The sequence below is a fragment of the Semicossyphus pulcher genome, unplaced genomic scaffold, assembly GCF_022749685.1.
Source record: "Semicossyphus pulcher isolate SPU_LCO1_2020_fin unplaced genomic scaffold, fSemPul1.0.p SCAF_13, whole genome shotgun sequence".
NCBI classification, from domain to species: Eukaryota; Metazoa; Chordata; class Actinopteri; order Labriformes; family Labridae; genus Semicossyphus; species Semicossyphus pulcher.
In genome coordinates, this window is record NW_027211637.1 from 2,746,843 (window position 1) to 2,773,260 (window position 26,418).

Genomic DNA, 26,418 nt, shown 5'->3' on the forward strand with positions numbered 1-26,418 from the left:
ATGTTTACCCTCTTTCCTTTAACCAACCTCTGTAAAGCACTTTGGTGAGCTCACGTTGATTCAGATGCGCTTAAGAAATAAATTTGACTTTGACCCGACTGATTGTTTCGCATTTTTGACGAAGGATCTTTAAAGATTTCAGTTTCGTTCCCTTTGGCGGCACCTTATGGCGATAAACTGTAATTGCGGGAGCACACTTGCCAGACATCGAGATTAGAGGTCTTCACAGGTCCAAAATTTCGTGCCCGGAAATGTGCGGCATGGAACTGAACCGACCCATCTTTTATTTGAAAGCTGTGCCCCAGACCCGTGCAGAACCAAGACATGACGGACTCAGTTGTCTAAACAAAACGTAGCCTTCACCTCCGTGCCTGGCCGTGCATACAATCCATCCTCCTCGCCAAGTAAGTAAAACTCATCCATCCAAACACTGATACACTAGTTATTTCAGATTAAATGTTGGATGACGCGGCTCGTTTAGAATCTGCTGGTTTAGTTTTCTTTCAGCGACGAAAGTATCCATCTTCACCGACTCGGGCTTTTACTTTTCTCTAGCCTGCAGTCACGTGACACGTCACTCGACCCCTTGTTGCTATTTATCCCGTTCCGTTTTTTTTTTACACAGACGCACACAGCCCTTTAAACATGACCAGTGCTTTATAATCACGGACGGGTCTTTCCAGATCCACTCGGGTATAAGACATAATGTTGAACAGACCCAGAACCGGGGTGTTATAGAACAAGTCCCGACCCGGACCCATTTCCCGTCCGCGTCCCAGGTCCTTGGGTTCCGGTGGACCCGTGAAGACCTCTAATCCAGACAGTGCTGCATGTGTGACGTCCACGGTCGGCTCCGGTTGTAACTCTTGATTTTCCTGGCTGACGGTCGCTTTCCTTTTCAGACTGTTTGCTTCATCTGAGCGTCGAGTTTGTTTCTTCTTCTTTGGATTTTCACTTCTTGTTGAAGTTGTATCTGTAGTCATCCATCTTTTCTTTGTTTGTTCAGCCATAGTAGATTACTGTTTACTCGCAACACTTGCAGAGAGCGGAAAAGCAGCCGCTTAGCTCCGCCTACCCTCTCTGGCAGACCAACCACTGCTGGCTGATGGAAAATGCGTCACTAACTGGGCGCCGCTTGTGATTTCTTTTGCAAAACTCGCCACAGACACCCAGTCTGTAATAATACTATATACTGCAAATGCAAAGGCTTTCATCAGTGGGCCATCGGCTCAGTCACTCTTGTGTTTCATTTGGCGATAGATAGAGACATAACATTTATTTAAATGAAAATCTTTAGATTATTACTTTAAGATCTTTATATCTGCTTATAACTTCAAACATCCTCAGGTTAGTTTGATCCTTTTAAATGTGTGTAGTGACCATCGCGCAAATGGGCGTGTGCATGCAATGACAGAATACAACAAATACTTCACATCTCCATCCGTCCATTTTCTTCTGCTTAATCCGGGGTCGGGTTGCCGTGGCAGCAGGCTAAGCAAATTCGCCCAGACATCCCTCTCCCTATACAACATTTTCCAGCTCCTCCTGTGGGATCCAGGGGCGTTCCCAGGCCAGGTGGGATATATGATCCCTCCAGTGAGCTCCGGGTCTGCCTCAGGGTCTCCTCGCCCAGGAGGCATCCTAATCAGATGCCTGAACCACCTCAGCTGGCTCCTTTCGATGTGAAGGAGTAGCGGCTCTTCTCCGAGCTCCTTCACATCTGTTTTGGTTAAAATAGGAAATAACAGTTCGGACACAGTGAGAGCTGCAGTTGTGTTGTTTTATTGGAAGCAGTGTCCATGTGAACGTTATTTTACAGGATCACAGATCGAGTCAACTTCCTCTCTGACAGACCTAAACTAGACTCCTCCTCCTTCTCAAACACACAACTCAAACTCAGCGCAAGAAAATCTCATCAGCCACCAAACCACAAACCCCAAACCTCTGACAGTCAACACGCAGCTCTTTAACAAGGTGTGTACGATGAAGCCCGGCGAGTCCACGCACGCTCCTTCACACAAGGACTCAGGTGAGGAAGAACACCGGCTCGTTAAAAAAAGGTTGTTAAATAAAAGTGGAGACACGTCAGACCTGGAGGAGCGTGATTGTAAAAGGCAGAGAGACAGTGACAGGCAGCTCCAGTGTGTGTGTGTGTGTGTGTGTGTGTGTGTGTGTGTGTGTGTGTCAGTGCAATTCAACCCCCCCCTCCCCACACACGTTAACTAATAGTCTCTTATACACAAAATAGAGTTGTAAAGGCAGTTTGTTACATTTCACATTATATCAGCTTCTGTTATTCTTCCATACATCATTATGACTTCATACAGTATGTACACAGCAGGTTTATAGTGTTGGTTTGTAGCTCTATTTACATTTCCATCTATTCACATAAAGAATACAGAACACCTGTCGGACAGGACGTCGTATAAACACAGAGAACCAGTGTTTTCTACATATACACAATCACACGTACACCGCCTTGCATATGTTTCTATGTCATGTTCACGTGTGTGCTTGTCAAACATCGTTACACTAAATCAGGTGCACAGGTGTCTGACTATTCCCTTTACTGCATTTTGTCAAAGACTTTAAAATACTGAGGTCTACAAAAATTAATAAAAGTCGCCTCCTCCCTCTCGGGTTTAAGAAAAGTTTCCATCGTAGAAAAAGTCACGTGATCAGGACTCCAGCAGTAAGCAGTCCTCGTTCTCGCTGGCAGGAAGCATCAGCTGCTGCTCGTAGTACAGACTCTTGGCGTAGTTGATTTCTTGGGAGATTTTGATGGCGAGACTCTCACTCTTCACGTGGACCTGTGCAGAGGATGGTTACACAGTAAGCAACAGAGCGGAGACAATAAGGCCGCTATCAAACTGACAAAATGACATGTAGGTCCTGAAAGAGCACGAGCTAATACTGCTGAGTTACAACTAAAGCTGTACACGACTCAGTCGTTCGCTGCCACACTTAACTTCTTTAACAGCTGAAACAAAATAGTTCATACATGCAAACTGATCTAGGACCAGTGGTGTAATGATACAAGTAATAGTACTTTGTTACAGTATTTTCTGGGAGTATCTTTACTTTGAGTTTTTATATTTCCACTTTTACTCCACAACATTTCCCCTGAGAGTCTTTGTTACTCAAAATTAAATCGAAATTTGTTGGTTGGCTTAAAATGAACGGATCCTGAGAGGTTAAAAACTGAGGGTGGCAGTGATGCAACGTCATGGATACCAACTGGTGTAAACCCTGGAACAAGAAGACAAAGAAAAGATGAGGAAGAAGAAGAAGATGAAGACTAAGACTAAGAAGACGAGGCAGAAGACGAAGAAGACTAGGACGAAAACTAAGATGAAGAAGACTAAGACTAAAACGAAGAAAACGAAGACTAAGACAAAGAAGAAGAGAACTAAAAAGAAGAAGACTAAGATGAAGAAGACGAGTAAAACGAAGAAGACGAAAAAGAAGACTAGCACGAAAACTAAGGCGGACTCTTAGACGAAAACATGAACAGACGAAGAAGATGAAGAAGAAGAAGAAAGGTAAATGAAGTGCAAACGTGCATCACAGATTTTCTTTAAGGTGAAACTGGATGCATGACAGAAGCAGAGTCAGCAACAGTATCGGCACCAGCTACTCAGGTGAAACATGGAGTTGGTGACCGTGGTGATGAAGAGGTTAAAAAGTGACTCCATTTGGTTTACAGTTAAAAATAAAGTTCATAACTCTCTAAATTCTGACAATTTCTTTTAATTAACATCATGTACTCGTACTTTTACTTTCAAACTTAAGTACGACTAATATCAGAATAATATCATTGATACTTAAGTCCAGTAAATATCAGATACGTTACGACTTTTACTGGAGTCATATCAGATCAGCTGACATTAAATTATACTAAAGTCATTTCCTGGTTTGATATCTGCACTTTTACTTTAGTCTGGCTTTCAGGCTCTTCATCCACCAGCCTGTCGAGTTAATCAAAAATGTCAATGTTGTAAAAATGTCTCTAAATGCAATAAATATTGTTTGTTTGTTCCTGAAATTGACATTATTTTGATCATTAAATGACCAATCAATTTATTTTGTATCAATGTGATACAAAATAAACTGTAATATCAGCATTCACACTTTGACACGCACGCACGCACACACACACACACACACACGCACTAATGACGGTGCCCTGCAAGGCCCATCATCATTGAGAACATTCACACACTCTCACACACAGATGGTTCTGTCTCGGGAGCAACGAGGGGTTAAGCATCTTCCCCGAGGACACTTTGACATGTAGACTGCACGAGCCGGGATCAAACCGCTGACCGCCGCCTTTTTTTTGTTTGAGCAAATGAAATCTTTATTGTTTCACTAACACTTCTAATTCTTTAAAAAGGGAATTGTCTTGCTTTAATGTGTCAGACTTCACAGGACGAATGCTGGGATCATTCTATGTAACATCTCAGATGAGCACTGTGTCAGAGGATCAGAACTTAGAGACATGACAGGCGACACCTTGGACCCCAAGCCAATCACATCTACTCTTCTTTCATGACCTGTGCGATGTACAGAGCTGATCAGGAGCCACGTTTCTGTTCAACAGCGTGAGTAAGAAGCTTCCTGAATGAAAGTGAAGCTGGAAGCAGGTACGGTGTGACGGTGAACAGCTGCAAACGCCTCATCCACACGACTCATTACTTTCAGAGCCATTACATATTCTGTCCTCTTTCTCATGGACGGAGCTGGAAGATGATGAAGCAATCTTAATCCTGCCTACAAATCTGGGATTGTGTCGTTTGATTGTATTTAAATAGTTCTGGAGGCTGTTGGATGGTTTCTCCTGAACATCAGAGAGGTGGGCAGCGACTCGCAGGTCTGGAGCCAGGCTGCAGCCTCTGCATGAAAACTAAGAGGGTTTTTTTGCATCCCTGTGCTATGCTTCCTCTGCATCTGAAGAACCACATAGATTAGGCAAATCAGACTCATGGTGGATTAAAAAACAATGGTGGCATTTAAATCCACATTTTCACATGAGAGAACAACGATATGGAGAAGTCATCCTGCCGTTCTTTAGATTTCCTGTTGCGTGTCTGATGTTTGAGTTTGACGTGATGAATGAACAGAAAGCAGACTGAAACCTGCAGAGTGCTGCTCTCCACAGTGTGTGCTGACTGTGATGGATGTTTATTTCAGACTTACATCTGAACTGCCACGAAACCAGCAGAAAATCACATTTTATGTTGTGTTTTTTTAAGGATTTGACGCGCGTCACAATCAGGAACTCTCCTTTTTCAAGCCAATAATCAGTTTCTTACTTTGTTTTAAATGTTAGTTACCAACAAGAAACAATCTATCGTATCATACAGAACAAACTGAGTCCTGTGTCGATCAGACCGATTGTTGACTCAGATAAATATCTGCTCTTTTGTTTGTTTTTGGAGCGGTGTCATTTTCCACAGAGCTTTGCAGTAACAACAGCAAAGCAGTCTGTAAACTAACCGTCCAGTGTTCATCCTTTACAAGGCTTTAAAACAGGAGCAGAGGTCTCCCCCCCCCTCTGAAACAAACAGACGTAGAACTAAGACTGTACAACACTAAATAATGCAGCTTATGTTAAAAGTCAGCGTTTCTCCAAAGCTCTTCGATGACGCTTCAGGGCTGCGGTTTTTCTTGCTGCCAACTTTGACTCAGCTTGTTTCTTTAAAAACTTCAGATCCAAATGTCAGACGACTGAATCTTCATACAGTTAAATGTTAAAAGAAAGAAGTCAGCTGGAAATGTTTTCATTCCACTGAAAACTCGAAAATAAATCTGTACTTAAAGGCTACTTGTAGTAGTGATCTAGGAGTACGGTGAGCAGCTGAACTGGAAAAAGGGAAGACAAACAGCTGAGTCTGATCAGACTGACAAAATCTTAAAGGAGCAGTCCGCCCCTGGAAGAAGCCGCTGTCAGTCAAAGCTGCTGCTCTCTGTACTCGATAGAAGAATTATATTTGAAATTGGTGCCATAGCTGTGGAGAAAGTTGTACAAACAGCTCGTGGTTTCATCTATTCTACATTCATACAACACCCAGCATGCATTGCGCCCCTCCCTCTGAAAGGAAGGAAATACTACTGTTTCATTGCAGGCAACGGCTCAGAGCGGTACAGAATACGGGAGAACATACGGTGGATCGTCTAAAACATCTTCAGGTCTGCAGTCTGCATTTCAAACCTGACGATTCTGAACGAGACACGACATCGGAGGCGGGCGTCCTAGATCGAGGAAGTGTAGTTTAGCGAGCTTCTTGGCCTTTGGATTTTCCAGGGCCCTTTGGAGAAGCGGACAGTGTCCTCCAAAGGCACAGAGCCGAATATCATTTTTTCCTACCATAGCGGTATTAACTCCCCATAATAGCATGATGGGACTGAGGTTGAAAATTGATGAACTGGCCTTTAAGAAGCTGCCTACCTCGCAGCGGCAGTTTAGAGTGGAAGAGTAAACAACAGAGACGGTCGGAGAAACTAAAGTCAAATGTCTGGAACAGAAGACGAAGAGCTGCTCCCCCTGAATCAGCTCGTCAACGGCTCGTTTGGAGGTATTTCAGGTTTAGGTTGAGTGACGTTAAGAAGAAAAAATAATCTGCAAAGAGGTCATGAAACCTGCGTCTGCACCGCAAAGCAACACGACTAACTTGTTGAAGCAGCTGAAAAAACAGCACAAAGTGCAGCATGATGAGTGTATGAAGGCCGAGAGGAAGAACGAGCTGCTCCCCGTCCTCGTCCAGCGTCAAGTCATCCAGATCCGGGACGCTGCACAGAGACACCCTATCCACCCGGCTCCCAAAGACACACTGTGGGTTATTTATAGACATTTCCACAACAGGACCAAGAATATTTTAAACCTCAGAACAGCACTTATTGGAACTACTTCCAACCAAATGGTCGGGTTGTATAAAACTGCTTGTGTGTATTTTCTTCAGCTTAAATTGATTCAGCTCTGTGTTCCTGGAGAGGAGGCAGAAGGCTCAGAGGCAAACATCTCAAAAACACGTCTTATAAAAGGTGAATAAATCTGCACGGAGAGATACCAGCAGAAGAAGAGGAAGATTGTTTTACTATCTAGAAAACGTAGGAGAAAAATCAGCTAAGTGTCTCACCATGGGCTTCTGGTGGGAGGGGCCAGGAATGGCCACCCCGCTGCTGGTGTTCTCCGCCTTCTTTGTGAGCTGCACATAAACCTTCCCATGATCCTTAGAGACCAGGCAGTGATAGAGGTCGTCGTACTTGACCTCCAGGAAGATGGCCTCTCTGTCCACGTATTCCCCCGGCTTCAGGAAGTAGACCACTTTAGAGGAGATGAGGACGCAGTAGCTGTCGATTGGCTCCACTGCGATGAAGCTGGAGTGGGAATCACACCGTTAGTTCTCAGGGTGTTAGACATGTGCGGGTGTAAGAGTGCAGTGAGATGAGTGAGACTCACAACTCAGAGTGGATGTTGTCGGTGAGGTGGAAGAGCTGCTCCTGACCGTCGGCCTGTATGGAGAGGTATCGAGGCAGCAGACCCTGAGGACCCTTACAGCAGCGAGGCTTTCTCACCCGCTGCACACTGAGCCTGAAAAACACAGCAGCAGTTTGTAGTTAGAACAACAGCTACAGAGGATTTTACAAGCTGTGAAAGGTTATAAAATGAGAAAGAATAATAATGCAGGCAGGTCCCAAACCATTAAGAGCCTTATAAACAAGAAACAGTAAAATAAATCCTAAACGATACGGGAGCCGGGGCCTGCTCTCTCTTTCTGGTTTAAATGCAGCAGCAGAGTCTAAAATAATTGTATGCTATCACTGGATCGTTTTGAAAGACCAGTGACCAGATAATTACAGCAGTCTACTCTGCTCAAAATAAATGCATGACCAGGCGTTTCAGCATGGTGTAATGATAGGAACCAAGGACGACGTGTCTCCACCTGCTCTCGTTGTACAAAAATGAAGCCAAAATCCCCCCGGAGCGGGCGCTGCCGTCTCGTATCCAGAGTGTGTGCTGCAGAGATCGGCTGGTGGAGCCGCAGTACTGACGTCCCGCCCCTTCCTCTACCCAAAACACACCTTTACCTTGTGGCCTTGACGTGCTGGAGCCCTCAGGTGGGCTCAGTCTGCAGCAGAACAGCTTCTTGTGTCGGTCTGAAGCAGATACTTACTCTTATGGAAAGTTCCAATGACTGTAGTGTTAGTGTTAGGCTGCTTTCACACCTAAAGTCTGTTTCTTTGGCCCGAATCAAAGACCAAATGTTGTATTTCGCCTCCTGTTTGGTTTGTGTTCAAATGGCAGCTTTTACTTGCAGACCAAAAGCTTTGATGTGCGAGGAAACTGCTCTCTGATTGGTCAGAATTTCCATGAGAGAGAGAGAGAGAGAGAGAGAGAGAGAGAGAGAGCTTCCAGAGACAGCGCACGCCTCAATCAAACTCTTTTTTTTACTTTTAACCGACATTGCTCCACAGATCGATCAGTTCCATTCTCCATTAGTTCTTCACCCAACAGTTTGAACACGTCTGTGTTTTTGTGCGTTTCAACAAGCTTTTGTGAAGTTGTTTGGTCAGCCCATATTATTTCCTCGTGGCTCCCCCACGTCTGTCCTCTACTCATCTTGCTGCCTGTCTGCGTGTCAGCGAACCGAGACCCCCGTTTTCAGGGGGACCAGAGTTGGTTGGTCCGCTCCAAAGTTGGAGGTTACTTTCACAGCAACCCGAACCGACCGGACCATCCGGCTAATCGCACCAGGGTTCGTTTTAAAAGGACCAAACAGCTCAGGTGTGAAAGCATCCTTAGTCACGTCTCCTCTCGCCGTTCCTCCTCTACTCTGCTACTCGGGAACAGAACGCTGCAGGAGCCCCATTTGTCCACAGAGCTGTCAATCATGAGGCCACACCCCCTTTTTATAGCATCAAATAACTAATTAAAAGTAAACTTGTCAGAAAAATGAACACTTGGACATAAATCAGCATGATAAGAACTAACTATAATGACAGAAACCATGTTTGAGAAAAATGTATATGACGCGTACTTTGATTTTATAGTTTGACTCATGTCCCATCTGTTAACATGGAGGAGGCGGGCTTTATGAGCTATACTGCAGCCAGGCAGCAGGGGGCGATAGAGAGGGTTTGGCTTCACTTATGAGGAGCTGTCATGTCGTCCATCATTGAATACAGTCTATGATGGGAAGGGCCAAACCTGTAATATTTCTAAATTGACAGAAAGCTTCTTTACGTACGAGTTAAAATCTCAGTGTGCTTTTTCTCTTCCTGTTAGTGGAACGCCTCATGCAGTTTTCAAACTGTTTAATATTTAGTTCAGTTGGTCTGCAGCCAAAAGGAGCCTGTTGTGTTTTTAGAGTTGTGTTCAGGCTGTGAGAGAAAAGCACAAGAATTATGATTTTATTCACTTTTCTCTGTATGTCCTCTGCCTGACTTCAGGTCATATTCCGGTCATGAGTTGTTTTTACAAATAGCACAACATTGTAATGGGGGCATCCTGCTTGTCTCCTGTGACCGTCTTCTTTTTTAATCTGTATCATAAAGGCTTCTTTGTTTGCTTCGGGGTTTAAGAGAGACGTATCATTCTGTCTTCGGGGACACACTCTGAATTCGGGTTCCTTGTGATGTGGTTTGGTTTGTCTCCATCATTGTACAATTATACACTTTCATTTCTCTCCATCAGTGTGAACAAGGTTTGATGTGTGCTGAGAACTTGCACACAATTGTAACCACAAAGCACCCAGAGCGAGCGAGTTAGCTGTTTATAGTGATACCATTTGAAAATGCCTTAATAAAACAATTTGCAGGATAAAAATGGAATTTCTAGACAGCGGTGAAACTGCGCGTTCACCTTGATAGTTTTAGGAAGTTAAGAATCATTTCACTGCCTTCACTGCAAGGCATCAGCATTTAAAAACTTAGGGGGGGATTCACCAAGAATGAATTGCGGCCGCTGATAGCTCCATAAATTGCGCATCATGTGCTCCGTCTCAAGGTCCGACTCACAAAGCAAATTCACTGATGATATTCAAACACAAACACGCCCATAACGTTTCTCAGCTCTGTGCAGTTTGCTCGTTTTGGGTTTGAGAGAAGCTGTCTGCACCTCCACTCTCTGCAGCTTGGCACCTCTTTTAACAGTTCATTGTAAAGTCCAGGCTCGACAGGTGTATTTCTTGAGCGTGCGGGCAACAGCAGCTCGTCCATATAATAATCCCTGTCCTGTGTAACGGCTCCAAAGTGTGCACGTGTGCCGCGTTGAGCCTCGCACAGCCCCGGACTGATTGGTCTCCCGATTATAATAATAATGACAATACATTTTCAACAGAATGTATTTAAAGACAAATACAATTTTTGATCACAAAAAAGGTCAAATTGTCGCCATGATCACTGGACGACGTTTGACAGTCCTTATAATACTGAGCTGCAGTCACCACCAGCTCTCTGCAGGCGGTAATATTTTCACTCTAACTGTGTTTGCATGCTGACTCATTTAAATACACGCAAACGGCCCCGGAGCACAGACACACTGTTTGTTCTGCAGCGCACTTTGGGGTGCATTTAACCCTTTGCATGTGCTTTGAGCATGAGGCAGAGTTTTTCTGTCTCATTTGCACAGGGTCAGCGGGCGGAGAGGGTGGAGTCGTTTCTTCAGAAACTCAACTAATACCAGTAAAAGACTCACCTGTGGTTACTGAGACTGGCCATGTCCCGCACCGTCTGTGCCGTCTCCGAGGCGAAGTCCAGAGCTCCAGCCACCGGTTTGGTCACCGTGCCGACCAGACCTTTACCCAGGCCTGAGAAGAAGCCGCTGACTCCGCCCTCCGTCTTCACCCCCTCCACTGTGGACGTGATGATGCTCGTCATGCCTCCAATGATACCTGGAGGAGGCGGAGTTTAGTATTGATTTATATCTACATTGAGCTTACATCAGTTACAGATAATTACCTCCTTCTCATGGCCGATAGCAGTATGATAAATGATCATTTCTGTACGGCGAAACGGCACGATATAAATGTGATAATTTAAAGGCCCTGATAGATAATGTGCATACGACTCATACTATATATAATTCCCATGATTCACTGGATAAACCCAACGAGCAGACAGATTTATAATCCAGGATGCACACGCAGCAGGGAAAGTGACACGTCTTTCAATTAAACAGGCTTTCCTCCTCACCGTGTTCTGCTCTGACCAGATTATGAGATGCTTAGAGCTTATTTTCCAGTCTGAGCCAACAGGAGGGCTTCCCCTCTCAGGATACTGAACATTAAGTCTCCAATTTTTACACTTTATGGAACTGATTTTGCAGTTTTGTCTGCATTTGATCGGAAAGCTGAAGACAGACAGGAAATGTAGATAAGAGAAAAAGATGGCATGCAAAAACAAACCGATTCAACATGCAAATCCCCAAGAAAGGGATTTTGGTGTTACTTTAGGCTCCCACTGCATGGTTCTTTAGCCCAGCAGCTGTAACTGTGACCAGACAAAGACATATATTTCGAGGTTGTACCATGAGCCAGTCCGTGGATCCCTGCGACCAGATGCTCTCCACTCGTGGCTCCGTGGTATCTGATGTACTCTCGCTCACTCTGGTGCCGGTTGTCCATCGTCTTCCCCAGCCCGTCTGACAACGTCCCTGCAAACTGACACACACAAACAGAACAGTGTTTACTCTATGTTTTATTTCTACTTCTACTTTTACACCTCCCCCTTTTTACTACTCCTGTACATTCAGGAGGAGGACACATGAAGGGGCATCTTTATACCTGGGCCTTTGGGTACAAGTTTTGAAACTGCTCCAGTAGATTGCTTTAGCCTGTAGCTGTGAGACAGTATGCTTGCGGGTAGGGCTGCACATGTAATCAAATATTTATCCAGATCACGATTTTGGCTTACACACTATTAAATAATTGATTGACGCCGATATTGATGTTTAAAACGTGTGCCTCGCCTGTAGAAAACTCTGCTGCATATGTGGAAGAGTAAACAACAGAGACCAGTGTTTCGGTTCAATGAGTGATCATGTTAATTGGCGACTTTCAGCAGAATGTGTCTATGGTTGTCATGGTAACATCAGCTGTTGAAAACAGGAAGAGAATATGTAGCTGTCCTCGTGAATGCCTCTTTGTTGTTTTTCATTACGAGCTTGACGTATACTTCTCTGTTACGTCTTTGAAGTGTTGTTTGTGCAAACGTGTAATGAAGGCTGCAAACGCTCAGTCACGCTTCGAACGCTGCTTGTTGTTACGCTAAAACAGGAAGAGAGCGAGTCACTCGTTAACCTGAAACACCGGTCCCCCTGAAACGGCTCATCATCGCTTGCTTGGGGGTATATCATGTTAAGGCCGAGTGATGTTACGCAACAAAAAATAATCTGCAAAGAGGTCATGAAACCTGCGTCTGCGCCGCAAAGCAACACGACTAACTTGTTCAAGCGGCTGAAAAAACAGCACAAAGTGCAGCAAGATGAGTGTTTGAAGGCCGAGAGGACGAACGAGCTGCTCCCTGTCCTCGTCCAGCGTCAAGTCAGACATCCAGAACAGAGACGCTGCACAGAGACACTCTATCAACCCAACTCCCACAGACACACTTAAATTACCCATGCAATTTGCAATGCATTTTGCCTCTAGAACAGTGGTTCTCAACTGGTGGGTCGGGACCCAAAAGTGGGTCGCAGATGTATGCCTGAAATATATAGTTTATTCCTGTTGAAAAAAGGTTGTTAATTCAGAGGACATATTTTCCTCTCATGAACTGCCACCTGCTGGTCATTTTGGTTGGCTATTATACGGTTGTGTTTTGTGAAGTTGACGTACTGTGATGTTTTGTTCTGTCTCAGGTCCAAACGGCAAAAAATCTAATACGGACACGCACATCCCCCAGTGGGTGCTGCATCCAAAACAACCAAGTATATAAAAAATATGAAGATGTGCACACCAGGAAGCTCCCGTAGAGGGTTTTATTCAGCACAAAGTGACGTTTCGAGCCAACATGCTCTGCTACAAGTTTGTTGGCTCGAAACATCTGAATGTGCTGAATGAAACCCTCTACGGGAGCTTTCAGGTCCAAACTGCACCATTTTACATGTAATAAATTGTAATAATTTGAGTGGTTGAAAAAGTTTCAGATAGTTTGATGCAAAACGTGCACATGAGCCAGAATGCAGCACACAATGGAACAGAAAGTGCTGCTCTGTTTATTTAAATGTGAGAGCACAATAAAAAATGTGTCCCCGAAGTTAATAAATAACCGTGCAGCTCTACTTGCTGGCAAATGCCCGAGATCACAGTACTTCCAAAAATAGACAGACCTTTTTGTGAAGGTCTACCTCTGTCGGGATCCTTTCAGACACTTTGAAAAGCACTTTGAATGGAAAGCAATCTACTTTTGTACGGTACCAAAAAGCACTGAAACACAACAAGAAGAGGTGTGCTGTACCTTGGCAGCAGAGTTGGACACTCCGTGGGTCACGTTGCGAATGAGGCCGCCCACATTGCCGTATTTGATGAGCTCAGAGACGCCCTCGGTGACATCGTTCAGGAGGCCCATGGGGTTTCCCAGGAAGTCCACAGAACCCAGGATCTGAGCCGCCTGGCTGATCAGCTCCTACAGACAGGAAACACACAGTTAGTATCTTACACCAACTGGAGAGTCTACTACCTTCATGTGATACCTGACCATGTAGGTGACCCAAAGGAATAATCTCTCCCTGTTCAAAATGTGCACACTTCTTACAGTTTAGGATTTTTGATTTTTTTATTTTATAGCAGGCAAATAAGTCCAAAGCTGCACCCAAAGTGTGTCCTGCTCACCTCTCTGAAGTGCTTGAGGATGTCGTTGATGATGATCTCCTGGGTCTCGTAGGGGTGCACTCGGGTGAACGGGTACATGTTGATGACAGCGTCCTCGAACCGGACCAGAGGAAAGCCCAGGGTGCCTTTCAGAGCCTGTTGGGACCAAAATAAAACTCCTGTAAGAGGAACTTTTAAAGGATAGGATCTATCCACAAAAAATTAAACTAATGCGACTAAAACCAACATAGAAGGTGATTTGTTGCCCTCTATTAAAGTTAAGATTAATAAGCCTGGACAGAAAAGGAGAAGCACACAGACCCCCGGAGAGGTTACCTTGAGGTCAGGTGGCAGCTTGTGGGAGGTGAAGACGCTCAGTTTGACCTGCGGGAGGCTGATCTTCAGGTTCTCAAAGTAGTAACGTTTGGGGGGTCCTGCATCCTCGTTGGGTCTCTCATGGAGGTTTTCATCCAACTTCTCCAGCTCTGTGTTCATTTAATTATGATTTATTTCTTTAAATAAACTCACAGGCTTACAAAAATATAATAATGTGATGCAAACAATGACCCACCAGCTTCTGTCTGTCCGTATCCAAAGAAGCTGAGCAGCTTGAGCAGCAGTTTCTCCTCGATGATGACTGTGAACCGCCGGGCCGTCACCATGAGGTGCTGTGAACACATCAGTGGTTACTTCATGAGATACCAGGAAGGTGTAATTTTTCTGGAGAACACAGTCGTGATTTAGTGTGTGACACTCACCTTGAAGAGGTCCGTGAGCATGAGGCTGCTGGGAACCTTGACCGAGTTGACCTGCAGGGCGGGGCCACTGTCGTTGACTCCGATGTCACTGGAGCTGGGAGTCACACACAGCATCACAGGCTGGGTGGTCCCGAGCAGCTGGTTGTCCACCTGATAACATGACAGAGCAAGTATTCAGACACAGTCCTGAGCGTTGGGCACAGAAAGGAGAGTGTGTAAGGACTGCAGTATCAGTTTTCATCCACTCTTATTTCTGAATATCAATTTTCTCTCTGGAGAAAACAGGAAGGCCTAGATAGGTTTTCAGCATCAATACTCTATTTAATCAACTCCCAGTCTATAAAAAACAGAGTAAGGCGTGCATGTGACTCAGGTGTGCAAAGGCCCTAAAGTTTAACTGCTTTAACATTTTATAGGTATAACCACCAGAACTCCTGAATAAAGGCTTTGGACTGTTGTTTCGCTCCTGCTCTGACTCATTCTTGTTGTTTCCAGCAGAGCAGACACACGAGTTTGACAGGTTATTGTTTCCTAGAAGCAACAGTCAGAAAATATGGGAGATCGACACGTTTCAAGGGACATGATTCTGACGGATTGCACGACTTGGAACCGATTCTCTGTTCCCATTCTGTCTGTAAACCGGTTGATCAACACGAGCCTGATGACTGGGACCAGCGTGGACATGCTGATGAACTTACAGGGTTTTTCTGAGAATTATTCAGTGGTTTTAATCCTCCATCAGCAAAGTATCTTATATTATCCTATAGTATTTGTTGTATTTGTGTCTTATGTTTTATATTTGAATATTCTCTCTCTCTGTTTTTGTTTTGTTACCTGCCTGGGGACCACGGCTCAAAATTATTCCTGCATTTTTACACAGATGCTCATTACCATACTTCCTGCTTCTCAAATGAACAAATAAATTAATAAATAAATATCATATTCACACTCAGTGCCTTCATTGCAACAAACATTCTGCATAGGATCCCTTAGGGGTCCCTCACCTGGCCTCTGTTTGTCCCTCCTCTCTTCCCATCGGCCACATTCAGCCACGATTTCTAAGCTGAAATCTGTCAGTCTTTCTGCTTCACTGTTTTATAATCAATTCAAATGTTGTTACAAATAAATAAATAAATACAATCTGCCAGCTGAGGTGAGCTCACCTGGATGTTCTGAATGCTGAGCTCCAGCACCTCGTTGGCAGCAGTGCGGATGAAGTGCACGTCTATACCGGACAGTGTGGTGAACACAAGCTCTTCAGGAGCCTTGTTGACCAGAGAGACACCCACACCTTCCTCCAGGTTCACCAGCACCTGTGAGGAAGACAAAGAGGACGTTACAGTAAATGTTTTCCATACTGAGCTGCAGATATCACACACAGGTGTTTTATATTATTAGGTCACTCATACCTCCAGCTCCTGCTCAGGCTCCGCCTTCTTCACCTCCTCTTTGCTCTTCTCCTGCTCGGTGCTCGGTGAGCTCCGGAGCATTCTCCTCTGGTTGAAGTCACTGATCTGCAAAACAAACAAGCAAACTTCAGTGAGCAAAAATAATGTGATTCACCATCACTGTAAATGAAAAGTAGATATAATCAGATGTTATCAGTTTAATGAAGCTCATTTACATTCTGTGAGAAGCTCTGTTATCTGATGTAAGGTGCATAATTACAAACATTTTGTAGCAGAAACATAAAGATAAAAAGTGCTATAAAACTATGCTAACCTAAAGTTTGACCCTTGAAGGACAACAAAGAGAAGCACTATGTGTTTGTTCTATTATGTATATATATAATATATATGTAATGTTTTCTCTAAGTTGCACTCACCTGCAGGACTCGTGTGGGTCCATCCGGCAGCACCTGGACCGACAACACCCCAGAACCAGGTCTCATCTTCTGGTTAATGAACTGCTGCTCGGGTCCAGGCTCCATCAGCCCTGAGTCTGGTCCCAGCACCACCTCTGCTCCATCATACAGGCCTGCCACACCGCCCTTCACCTGAGGGACACAAGTTATAAATACAAGAGAAGATAATTAGAGCAGAAATCAAGACTAGAGCTGCAACACTTCGTTGGTTTAGTGATTAGTCGATCAAAATTAACTGCAACTGTCGAGCTTCTTAAATGGAAGGATTTGCTGCTTTTCTCGGTCTTTTATGAAAGTCTATGAAGAGTCTTTGGGTACTGGACTGTTGGACTAAAGAAGCAATTTAAAGATGGTGCTTTCCATCCATCCATTTTCTTGCTCAGGTTGCGGTGGCAGCAGGCTTAGCACGTAAACCCAGTCGTCCCTCTCCCCAGCCAGTTTTCCGGCTCCTCCTGAGGGATCCTGAGGCATTCCCAGGCCAGGTGGGATATATAATCCCTCCAGCGAGCTCTGGGTCTACTCAGGGAACTCCTCCCAGTTGGCCATGAGTGGAAAACCTCCACAGGGAAGCGCCCAGGAGGCATCCTAATCAGATGCTCGAACCACCTCGACTGGCTCCTTTTGATGCGGAGGGGTAGCGGCTCTACTCCGAGCTTCCTACGGATGTCTGAGCTCCTTATCCTATCTCTAAGGCCGAGCCCAGACACCCTGCGGAGGAAACTCATTTCGGCCGCCTATTTCACCATCCTCATTCACGACCATGACCACAGGTGAGGATTGGAACGTAGATCGACTGGTAATCGAAAGCTTTGCCTTCAGGCTCAGCTCCCTCTTGTACAACGCCCGCATTACTGCTGCACCGATCCATCTGTCAATCTCACGATCCATTTTACCCTCACCCGTTAACAAGACCCAGCTGTACTTGAACTCCTTCCCTTGAGGCAGAGACTCACTCCCACCTCGGAGGGAGCAATGCACCGAGATGGTACTTTGGTCATTTTAAAATTGTGATTTTTCATTACATGATTAATCAATTAATAGTGAAAACAGACGCCTACCTGTACTACCAGTCGGGGGAGGCCACAGGTGAGCATGTCTGAGCTGAAGTACCACGTCTGGGTGGTGCTGCGGCGTGAGTCCGGCCTCCTCAGCATCAACGGCTCAAAACTTGTAGAGAGACAAAGAGAAATCTGTCAGGTCCCATCTTTGAGTTTATGATCCAGTGTCCAGAACTTCTCTCCTGAGGGGTAAACTCTGTTGTGAGCTAGAAACACTACAGGTGCACACAATACAAACCTGTTGTCACTAACGGCTGCGAGCCCAGCGATGTCCAGCACCAAAGAGGAGTCCAGAGGGCGGGGCTGCGCCGGCTTGCTCTGCGGTGGAGACGAGCCTTCGTGACACAACATGCCAGAGCCAGTCATCCTCCACAGCTGGGAGCGCTTCCCCGGCTCCTGCACAGCGATCACACAACATGTGACTACACAATCATGACAATAATGACATTTGTCATCTTACCCACACTTGCATTAAAGTCTGTTTATTCAATGTAGGGTAACCTACCTTCTTTTTCAGGATGACCCTTTGAGTCTTGGTGTCCACATCGAGAACCAGTTCAGCCGAGCTCACCGGGCGCTTCTTCCCAACCGGTCTCCTCTCAATGTTCCTGCATCAACAACATGATGCTGCTTACTTCTATGCCTTTAAGCATGCCTCATTGACATTACATTTATATTAAGAGTTAATAACTGAATGTGTCGTACTGTGAGAACGTGTGCGTGGCTGCGATGTAGATGAAGTTCTCGTAGTACAGCTTGTTGTACTCTCTGAAGAAGTTCATGTCGGCTGTGACCTCTGAGGATCCGGCTCCCTTCACAGTCAGGGTGAGGTAGGGGGGCAGCGTGGGCTCATCACAGGCGTAGTCCAGCACCGAGCCTGCCTTCACCTCAGTGTGCAGACGGATGTCGGCCACACCGTGCTGCCAGATCTGGATAGGCACCTGGAGGGATTCAAACATCGGACTCCTTTCAATTGACTCTTTTCAGCCTTACTTTTCTGTGTCAGCTCAGGTTGAAAAAACTGTGTCCATGCAGAGCAGGGAGAGATTTAAAGGGACGATGCAGAGGGCTCCGGCACGTATTTTTAACATGTTTTCTTATTTTTTTCCACAAGAATTGATGCATAAAGTTTCAGTAAGCTTCAAACTTAGTGCATGTCAGAGTCTTTTTGATGGCAGAATGAGGAAAAGATAAAGAAAAAGAGAATACTATTTTAGAACAGCAGATCAAACGGATATTAACAGAGGTGTGGCACAGCTGCATCGTGGTTAGATCCAACGTTACCGGTCTGTGCTCCAACAAGAGTTGATGATGTGGTAGCAGCAGACACGCAAGACTCCATTGGCGCCTTAGTGTTCCGAATACCCACGTAGTATTGGAGCTTTTCACTCAACGGCTTTAATTCACATTGTGCAAAGTTTACAAGCTTGCAAGTCACCTCATAATCGTTCTTTGCCCCTGCCAACCATTCCCTGTATTTTTCATCTTGAAGCCAAATTCCCCTGAACTTGCATTTCCCCATCGGTTTGTGAACACCTACGTAATACGCTGCTGTAAATACCGTGAACGGTCACGTGAACAAGCAAATCCACAAAAAACAAAAACAGTCACAAGTAAAAATAAAACTTTTTAAGACATTTTATGAGCTTAAATTTTGAAAATCTAATTTAAGACTCTTTATGACTTTAAGGATCTGCAGCAAACCAGGATTCTGGCTGCTTTTTTTGAGTTATCCTTCCATCCTTCAGGAATAATAAACCTGTGAAAATGGGGATTTACCTCAGAGATGTTGTCGATGCGGAAAGGTGGAGGCAGCTGGTCGGTGTCGGTGAAGGAGATCTGGTACGTGGCTCCCTTCAGGGTGATCTCTGTCCGCAGGAAGAAACAGTTCCCCATTGTGTCCCTGTGAAACAAGGATCCTCTTAAAACCTCTCAAATACTTTGCTTCATTCACTCACATGAGCTGGAGGGATTTATTTTCAGGATATACAAATGAAAGTAACAAAGGTATAAATGTTATATGAGTAGGTTTTTGTATTTCTACAAAAATACGGTACAAACTAATGTCCTTTGGGGTTAATAAAGTTCTATCTTATCTTATATCATTGAAACATTATTTATATATTAAACAATGAAAAGCTAGAAGGATAAAATAAATGAAAATTGAAACATATATTTGTACGGTGTATTCTCACATTAAGAGAGCAAACATGGATTTAAACAGGTGCTTATGAAGCCATTATATGAGTAAATTACATTTGTTGGTGGAGAGTGTACGTATGAGCTCACCTCATGTTGACATGAAAGGACTTTGGTTTGTTGACCTCGAAGCCTCCGGACCAGGTGCAGTTCTGCGTGTCCATGAGGCGCACGCACAGCAGCTGGTCGTAGTCGTTACGAGGCCAGTGGAAGACGACGCTGGAGCCCGGCAGGGTGGAGATGTAACCCTCGGGGTTGACCGTGCCCTACAACAAATGTATTCATTAGTGGCTTTGTTATGATGTATTTATGGTCACATTTTGGCCTCTTTTATGCCCCCTTTGAGAGAGGGAGAGGACAGTGGATAGCATCGGAAACAGGGGAAGAGAGAGCATGGACACACGGCAAAGGGCCGAGGGCGGTTTCAGAAACCTGTGGCCGCCTCATCGAGGACTGTAGCTGTACATGGGAGGCGTGATTTAACCGCTGCGCTAAACCAGCGCTCCAATGGTCACATTTCAAGTTTTTTTTTTTTCCAAGGCCAGAGTTTCAAAAATCAGTCTCATTGCAACCATGATATGCCAGAAAAACGTTTTGGGCTGCGAGTCAGAACAGTAAAGATACAGAAAGATATCAAACAAAGTTCAGCATCTGAATCAAGGATTTTGCGATCACTGCCTCAGGTTTGTGTCTTAACTTCTAGGCTTTCCGAACACACTGTGAACTGTTAATTTCTCACCTTTCCTCTCGCAAACTCTCTCTGAGCGAAGGCCAGTTTGTGGGTGGAGCGGTTGTCCAGCAGGTAGCGCGGTGCAAAGGTCACGATGTGAGTGTCCCTGTAGCGTCCTTTTCCTTTCCGCACACTGATGCCTGTGTCGATCAGAGAGGGAGCAATGAGACGTTTTTATTGATGATGTGAGAGTAGCAACAGAAATATTTATGCAACTGAAGGTATAGAGATGAAATATGAAAATATCTGCTGAACAGTACAGATCTTTGCTACATGCAGCCAAGTGTCAGAAAATGCTGGTGCACAGTGTGCAGGAGAGTAATAACTGAAGAAACAGGACGATAGATTCAGAGCAAAATGATGATTAGCACTGGCTGAAAAGCAGATTTTCCACTTAAAGCAAAGTAAAAGGGAGAATATAATGAGAAAAATACTGGAGGAGCCTCGATCAAAGGCAGAAGATTTCATCATACGAGAGTTAGGAAAATCTATTCACTCGGCCTGGACCTATCAACGTCATGAGTACTTTCAATTATAGTTAATACATTCCACTTCTGCAACTCAGCTCTTCTTCTTCTTCTATGCCGGAGCTTAATGAGTTACTGAGTGCAGGAAAATGTACCTCCCATTTGACGATGCTGAATAAAAGATGATTCTCTCTCTAATACTAGTGTAGAATTATTCTGGCTTTCTGGATTCACGAGGATCGGACACGAAATAAGACCCTCGTCCAGTTTTAGCTGACCATGAATGTGCCAACTTGCCTATGTTGTAGATGAGGCCGGGCCTGTTCCCGTGCATGATGACCTTCACTGCCCTGACTCCACTCCCTCCGTCCAGAGAGAAGCCCTGACACCAGCCAGGAACTCCGTCTGGGTGGATCCCTTTCCCGATCCGCATGGTACACCTGGGATTCAGATAGATGAGATGGATGAATAAAGACACAAAGACACTTTTATGGATTTTAAAATATAGGTTGATAATGATATTTTGAAATTCCATGGCTTTCCAGGACTCCTCTGTATCATCCAGATGCAGGTACTTAGAACAGAGAAATTAATAAGGTGGTTTTCTAACACACTCACATGGCAGGCTGCTCCTTGTCAGTGTAGCAGAAGAGTAATGGACTGAGGCTGCGGGCCAACTCGTGCTCCTCAAACTGGCCGGCTGCGTCCGATTTACCGTTGTCCTGACGGAAAATCAACGGCAGACCTGATGGAGGAACATGTTAGGGAGTTATTCTTAAAACAAAGGCTGCATTACGTTCTTTCTTCTAAAATCTTTACGACTCTACTTTATACAAGAAAGAAAAGATTACCCGTCTTGTTGATGAGCCAGTAGGGGGCAGATATCAGGATCTTCAGCGCCCCCTGAGCCCGCAGGATGATGCGGATGGTGAGACAAAGCAGATGTTTGTTGGTGTCGTACAGCCTCATGCGGACCACGTAGTTCTGAGTCCCGGGGGGGATCAGCAGCTCTTTGCACACTGGGAAACTCTCCAGCAGGACTCCTGAAGGACACACATGAAAACCAGGAGTGAGAAGAAGAACAATGTTTAGGAAATAAACACACTCGCCGACTTTGCTAGTCCTGACCTAGCTCCATGTTCTGCGAGGTGTCTGCAGCGTGAAGCACGGCCTCTTTCCCCGGCTTCAGTGAGCCTTTGATGGACGTCCCTTTGATGTAGAAGTTGAGGTCGCAGGGCAGCAGGTTGGCCAGCACCATGGTGGGCAGCAGGTATATGGTGTGGCCTGGCTGTCTGTAGATCTGCTTTGCACTGCCTGACACCCTCTTGGCAGGCTGCTGGTCTGGGTAGTTCTCCTTTTTTATGACGACACAAAACCTGCAGACCAAGAGAAGTGAGCGATATTGTAGCAGATGTTTGGAAGACAAGATCCAAGAGTTCTGACTGCCTGTGTTTACCTGAAGTTACGCTTGTGGCTGTCGTCAAAGTCTGCAGACTGACACTCCCTCTTACTGCTGCTGGTCTCTCCGGGCCGCTCCACGCTGGTCCAGTGGATGGGAACCTTACAGAAGAACAAGCCCAGGCCTTTGGGACGAGCCTGCAGCCGCCAGGAGGTCAGGTGGAGGGGCACCGCCAGGGCCTGACCCGGCAGGATGGGAGGCAACACCACCGGTTCTGTCGACACAGGAACACAAAGGGCTTCTTTAAAATGGCACAACAGATCTGACAACGTAAAGATTAAAAATATATGTAAATAAAGAAGTTTAACTGAATGATTAAACTGTCTTACTGTCGGGAGCGGAGGGGCTGTCCAGTCTGACCTCCATCGGGACATCCAGCCGGTTCTTCACCATGAGGGCGGAGCGGACCGTGATGACCTTCCTGGCGCTGCCCTCCATCGTGATGGAGAAGACAACTCTGACCGGAGGCAGGGCGGAGAACTGACGGGACGAACACATTTAAACACAACAACACGTCACCATCAGGTTTATACTCGAACTGAACATTTGTGTTGATTAAATCCCCGATTCAGGAAGAACATCTGTGAGACTTACGTAAACATGTGGGTGGATGATGTTGGTTCTGCTTATAGGACTGCCAACCTGTTCAAGAAAAGCAGAAAAAGATTCAACTAAAACTCTTAATTAGTTCTCCTTCATATTGTGAACATATGTTTCTGACTCACAGTGTTCGAGGAGCTGTTTCTGTCTGCGTTTGCATATCGGAAGAAAACGCCCACTTTGTCCACAGACACCGGCTTCACTTGCTCCCATCCACACACCCGAACCAGCAGCTGGTGCAGCTTCAGCTCGTGAGTGTGTCTACAGAGGAGGAGGCGGCAACAATGCATTCAGCCAAATACATTTGTGGAACAAACACAGTCATCTCTCCATCATGTATTTGTGTACAGGCTTCTGTACCGGTGTCGGAGTTTCTCGCGTGCTTCAAACTCAAAGGGGATCTCCTCCCCGGGCAGCACCTCCCTCCACTGGCTCACATTGTGGGTGTCATCAGTCCCTGTGCCGTGCACGTCTGAGATGGAGTCTGCACTGCTGCTGTGAGACAGCGCCACCCTGTGGGGGACATGAGAACAGATTTACCTGGAGATCAGTTGTAAAAAATACCCTCTCAGTTGTCCAAAGTCAAACATTTACTCCCTACACATCTTCAGACAAGAACTAGTTCTTCTTGTAAAAACAGATAAATGTGATTTTGAGAATTTTAACCGTTAGAACTGAAAAAAGGAGAGCCCAGACTATCCAAGGATCAAGATGTCAGCATGTAATATGCTTATTACTGTAGTCAAATTTAATTCTAGTAGTTGTAAAACTTGAATCTTTTCAGGAGTTATTGAAAAATCTTGCTCTGATCAGTTGTTAGACAAACAGACTATTGACGATTATAATGTAAGTGTTTTTGTTACTTAAAGGCTACACAAACCACTGATACATGGAAAAATAACACCCCTATCCCACAGAAATGAGCACATTGACGCAGGTTTATCAGAGGAGCTTATAGATGCCGATTGTCTGTTTTCCCATTGCCAGTGAAGTATCCTCCTGTCGGTCTGTTTTCTGCTGCGTCACCGTCTGACGTCACAAACGTGACGGAGACAGGGTTAGTAACCAGTGAAGATGTTACGGTGGTTAGGTCTATCGTATCTATTACTCATCAGTCTGTTTATCAAACTTGGTGGGACAAATCTGGAACGATGTTCAAGCGCTGCTCGGACGGAATTTGGAGCTGAGATGACGAGGAGTTGCAGAAGTTACCGATGGAGCATAGCATCGCGCCAGAAAGGGGGCGGAGATTAGAGTGTAGACCCGGGCTTTGTGTTCCCATCAATGCCAAATCGAAGCCGAGGTGATAATTACTCGGGTCTACTGCAGAGTCATTTGACCCGGGTCTGAATGCAGATTGTAGCCTTTGACAATAAACATTGTAAGCATGCACCAAATGTGGTGCGATTATGTCAGGTATAACGTGTTATTTGGGTACTTTAGTACATTTTCAAAACTTATCCAAATGTGGTTTCCATATGTCGTCCGTCCTCAAGGATTTGCATACAAAAACTTTTGATCTGTTCCCTTTGAAAATGTTATTATATGTCACAATTCAACTTCCCACAGTCTCTTGCTGCCTTCTACGTTTCTTTTTGAAGCACAGGGCGCTGAATGGCAGCAAACTGTTCAGACAGGACAAATGCACTTCATCCTCCTGATTGGATCCTGTTTATAGTAACCCACCTTGTAGGGGTCGTAGTGAGAGTGGCAAACCACATGGTGCATCCCGTGTGGTTACGCAGGGCGTACGGCACAAACGGCATCCTCCTCTTGGACAGTTTGACGTCTGCTGGAAACAGAAATAAAAAGAAATCAGAGAGGAGAAGAGAGAGTGTGTGGCTTTACATCATCCAGTGCTAACTTTAGAAGCAGATGTTTTATTCTTATAGTCATGCGTTTGCTTTCTTCTTGGTCTGCGAGACCAAAAAAGCAGCCAAGGCAACAGAGGCCTTGAATTCTTTCCTTTAAAGGGGTACTCCACCAATTTACAAAAACAGATCAACGATCAGTCACAAAGAACACAAACCCCTGATGAGTTATATCATGAACTTGGGCTGTGAAAAGGCGCTTTTAGCTAGATTATCAAGCGTTTGTTAAAGTCATAATATCTCTGCTGCTTTGAGTGCCCCCAATTTTGTAGAAATTATTGGAGTATCCCTTTAAAAAGGCAACTGGTTTAGAAACAAAAAATCTGTTCTACACATGAACAGCTCAAAATGTGGAAAGAGAACAAAAACATCAAAAGCTTTTCGTAGCTTACAGATGATTTCCCTCGATGACAATATGAGTTGTTGTGCTGATCAGCATTTTGCTCCATTCTTACCATCAAACTGTGATATATTTTGTGTGCAAAACATTGCTAATAAACTCCTGTTAATCTACCGCAGGAGATTAGTAGATGTTACTGAACCAAAATAAATACGCACACATCAGCTGGACAGCAGTCATTTAACAAATGCATCAACAAATTAACTCTTCTGCAACTTAACACAGAGCAAACACAGACAGGCAGCAGTTTGACCTCTGTGTCCAGCAGTTATTTGTTTTCCATAGTCCATCCTAAACCTTCAGTTTGCATGTCAAACTAAAATATACACCCCCAAAGAAGTAAAAACTACTGGACACAAAGAATCACCAAAAATGTGCATTCAGATCAGAGGTTTGATGGAACAATGACTCTACTACAGATGAGAAACAGTGTAAAAATAAAAAAACACATAGAGGCCTACTGTGGCAAAAAGTCAAGCAACTTTTCACAATGAGTCATCATGCAATGAGAAGCAATATCAAATGAAAGAGTCGTGCTGTGACTGAACATAAACCGGACGTTAGGAGAAGGACGAACAGGACGGCCTACAAATATAGCAAAATGCTTTCAGACTGATTTTAAATACTGTCGTCATCACTACTCAAGCCAGCGACACCACTAAATATACACTCAGTCATTCTTCCGTTGTGTAGCAGATTGAACTGAAGAGCAGCCAGCACCAGACAGACCTCCTGCTTTAATGTCTCCACAGCAGCAGGTCTTTATCTATGAGGGCCTGAGATGAGAGAGGGGCCTGTTGCAGCTCATTCCTCACTTTGAAACTGCTGACAACTCATTTTTCTACCCGACGATGAAGGTTTATTTTCCTGTATTTAAACATGAACCCTGTGGATTCCTGTAAGTATTTTGAATCCAGTATTGCTCACATTCATTTTTACTATCTTGCAGTCTTCTTCATCGCTCCTTTCGTCGGGACATTACAGATTATTTTAATGCTACCTATTAATCAGTAAACATGTGTGATAAAATATAAATAGAGCTCTAGTCACAGAAAAACAGCTCCAGAGTGCTACTAGAGGTTTGAAACTCAACAGTAAATATGAAATAATAGAAGAAAAATTAAAAAGGTAACAATTCAGGTCATTCTGGTCTCTTATTCATTTCTTACAGCTCATTTTCAAAATCCTGACTTTTTTTATT

General features: G+C 44.7%; 1 protein-coding gene across 1 annotated transcript in view; it reads right to left on the reverse strand.

Annotated features, from left to right (window-relative positions):
* Positions 1-1,766: 1,766 nt before the first annotated feature.
* Positions 1,767-26,418, reverse strand: part of vps13d (vacuolar protein sorting 13 homolog D) — a 58,156-nt gene continuing 33,504 nt past the window's right edge. The window contains exons 40-69 of the mRNA XM_069659512.1: positions 24,633-24,738; positions 23,307-23,459; positions 23,072-23,207; positions 22,941-22,988; positions 22,676-22,826; positions 22,344-22,560; positions 22,016-22,263; positions 21,739-21,930; positions 21,506-21,632; positions 21,185-21,327; positions 20,430-20,560; positions 19,781-19,956; positions 19,271-19,394; positions 18,197-18,432; positions 17,997-18,099; positions 17,730-17,887; positions 17,492-17,600; positions 16,395-16,565; positions 15,979-16,083; positions 15,733-15,882; positions 14,570-14,719; positions 14,383-14,479; positions 14,148-14,296; positions 13,833-13,967; positions 13,459-13,626; positions 11,531-11,663; positions 10,700-10,895; positions 7,463-7,594; positions 7,140-7,380; positions 1,767-2,810 (exon numbers count right to left, since the gene is read on the reverse strand). Of these exons, the coding sequence (XP_069515613.1) occupies positions 2,679-2,810; positions 7,140-7,380; positions 7,463-7,594; positions 10,700-10,895; positions 11,531-11,663; positions 13,459-13,626; positions 13,833-13,967; positions 14,148-14,296; positions 14,383-14,479; positions 14,570-14,719; positions 15,733-15,882; positions 15,979-16,083; positions 16,395-16,565; positions 17,492-17,600; positions 17,730-17,887; positions 17,997-18,099; positions 18,197-18,432; positions 19,271-19,394; positions 19,781-19,956; positions 20,430-20,560; positions 21,185-21,327; positions 21,506-21,632; positions 21,739-21,930; positions 22,016-22,263; positions 22,344-22,560; positions 22,676-22,826; positions 22,941-22,988; positions 23,072-23,207; positions 23,307-23,459; positions 24,633-24,738 (4,517 nt within the window). The 3' untranslated portion in view covers positions 1,767-2,678. The remainder of the gene's footprint in view (positions 2,811-7,139; positions 7,381-7,462; positions 7,595-10,699; positions 10,896-11,530; positions 11,664-13,458; positions 13,627-13,832; positions 13,968-14,147; positions 14,297-14,382; positions 14,480-14,569; positions 14,720-15,732; positions 15,883-15,978; positions 16,084-16,394; positions 16,566-17,491; positions 17,601-17,729; positions 17,888-17,996; positions 18,100-18,196; positions 18,433-19,270; positions 19,395-19,780; positions 19,957-20,429; positions 20,561-21,184; positions 21,328-21,505; positions 21,633-21,738; positions 21,931-22,015; positions 22,264-22,343; positions 22,561-22,675; positions 22,827-22,940; positions 22,989-23,071; positions 23,208-23,306; positions 23,460-24,632; positions 24,739-26,418) is intronic.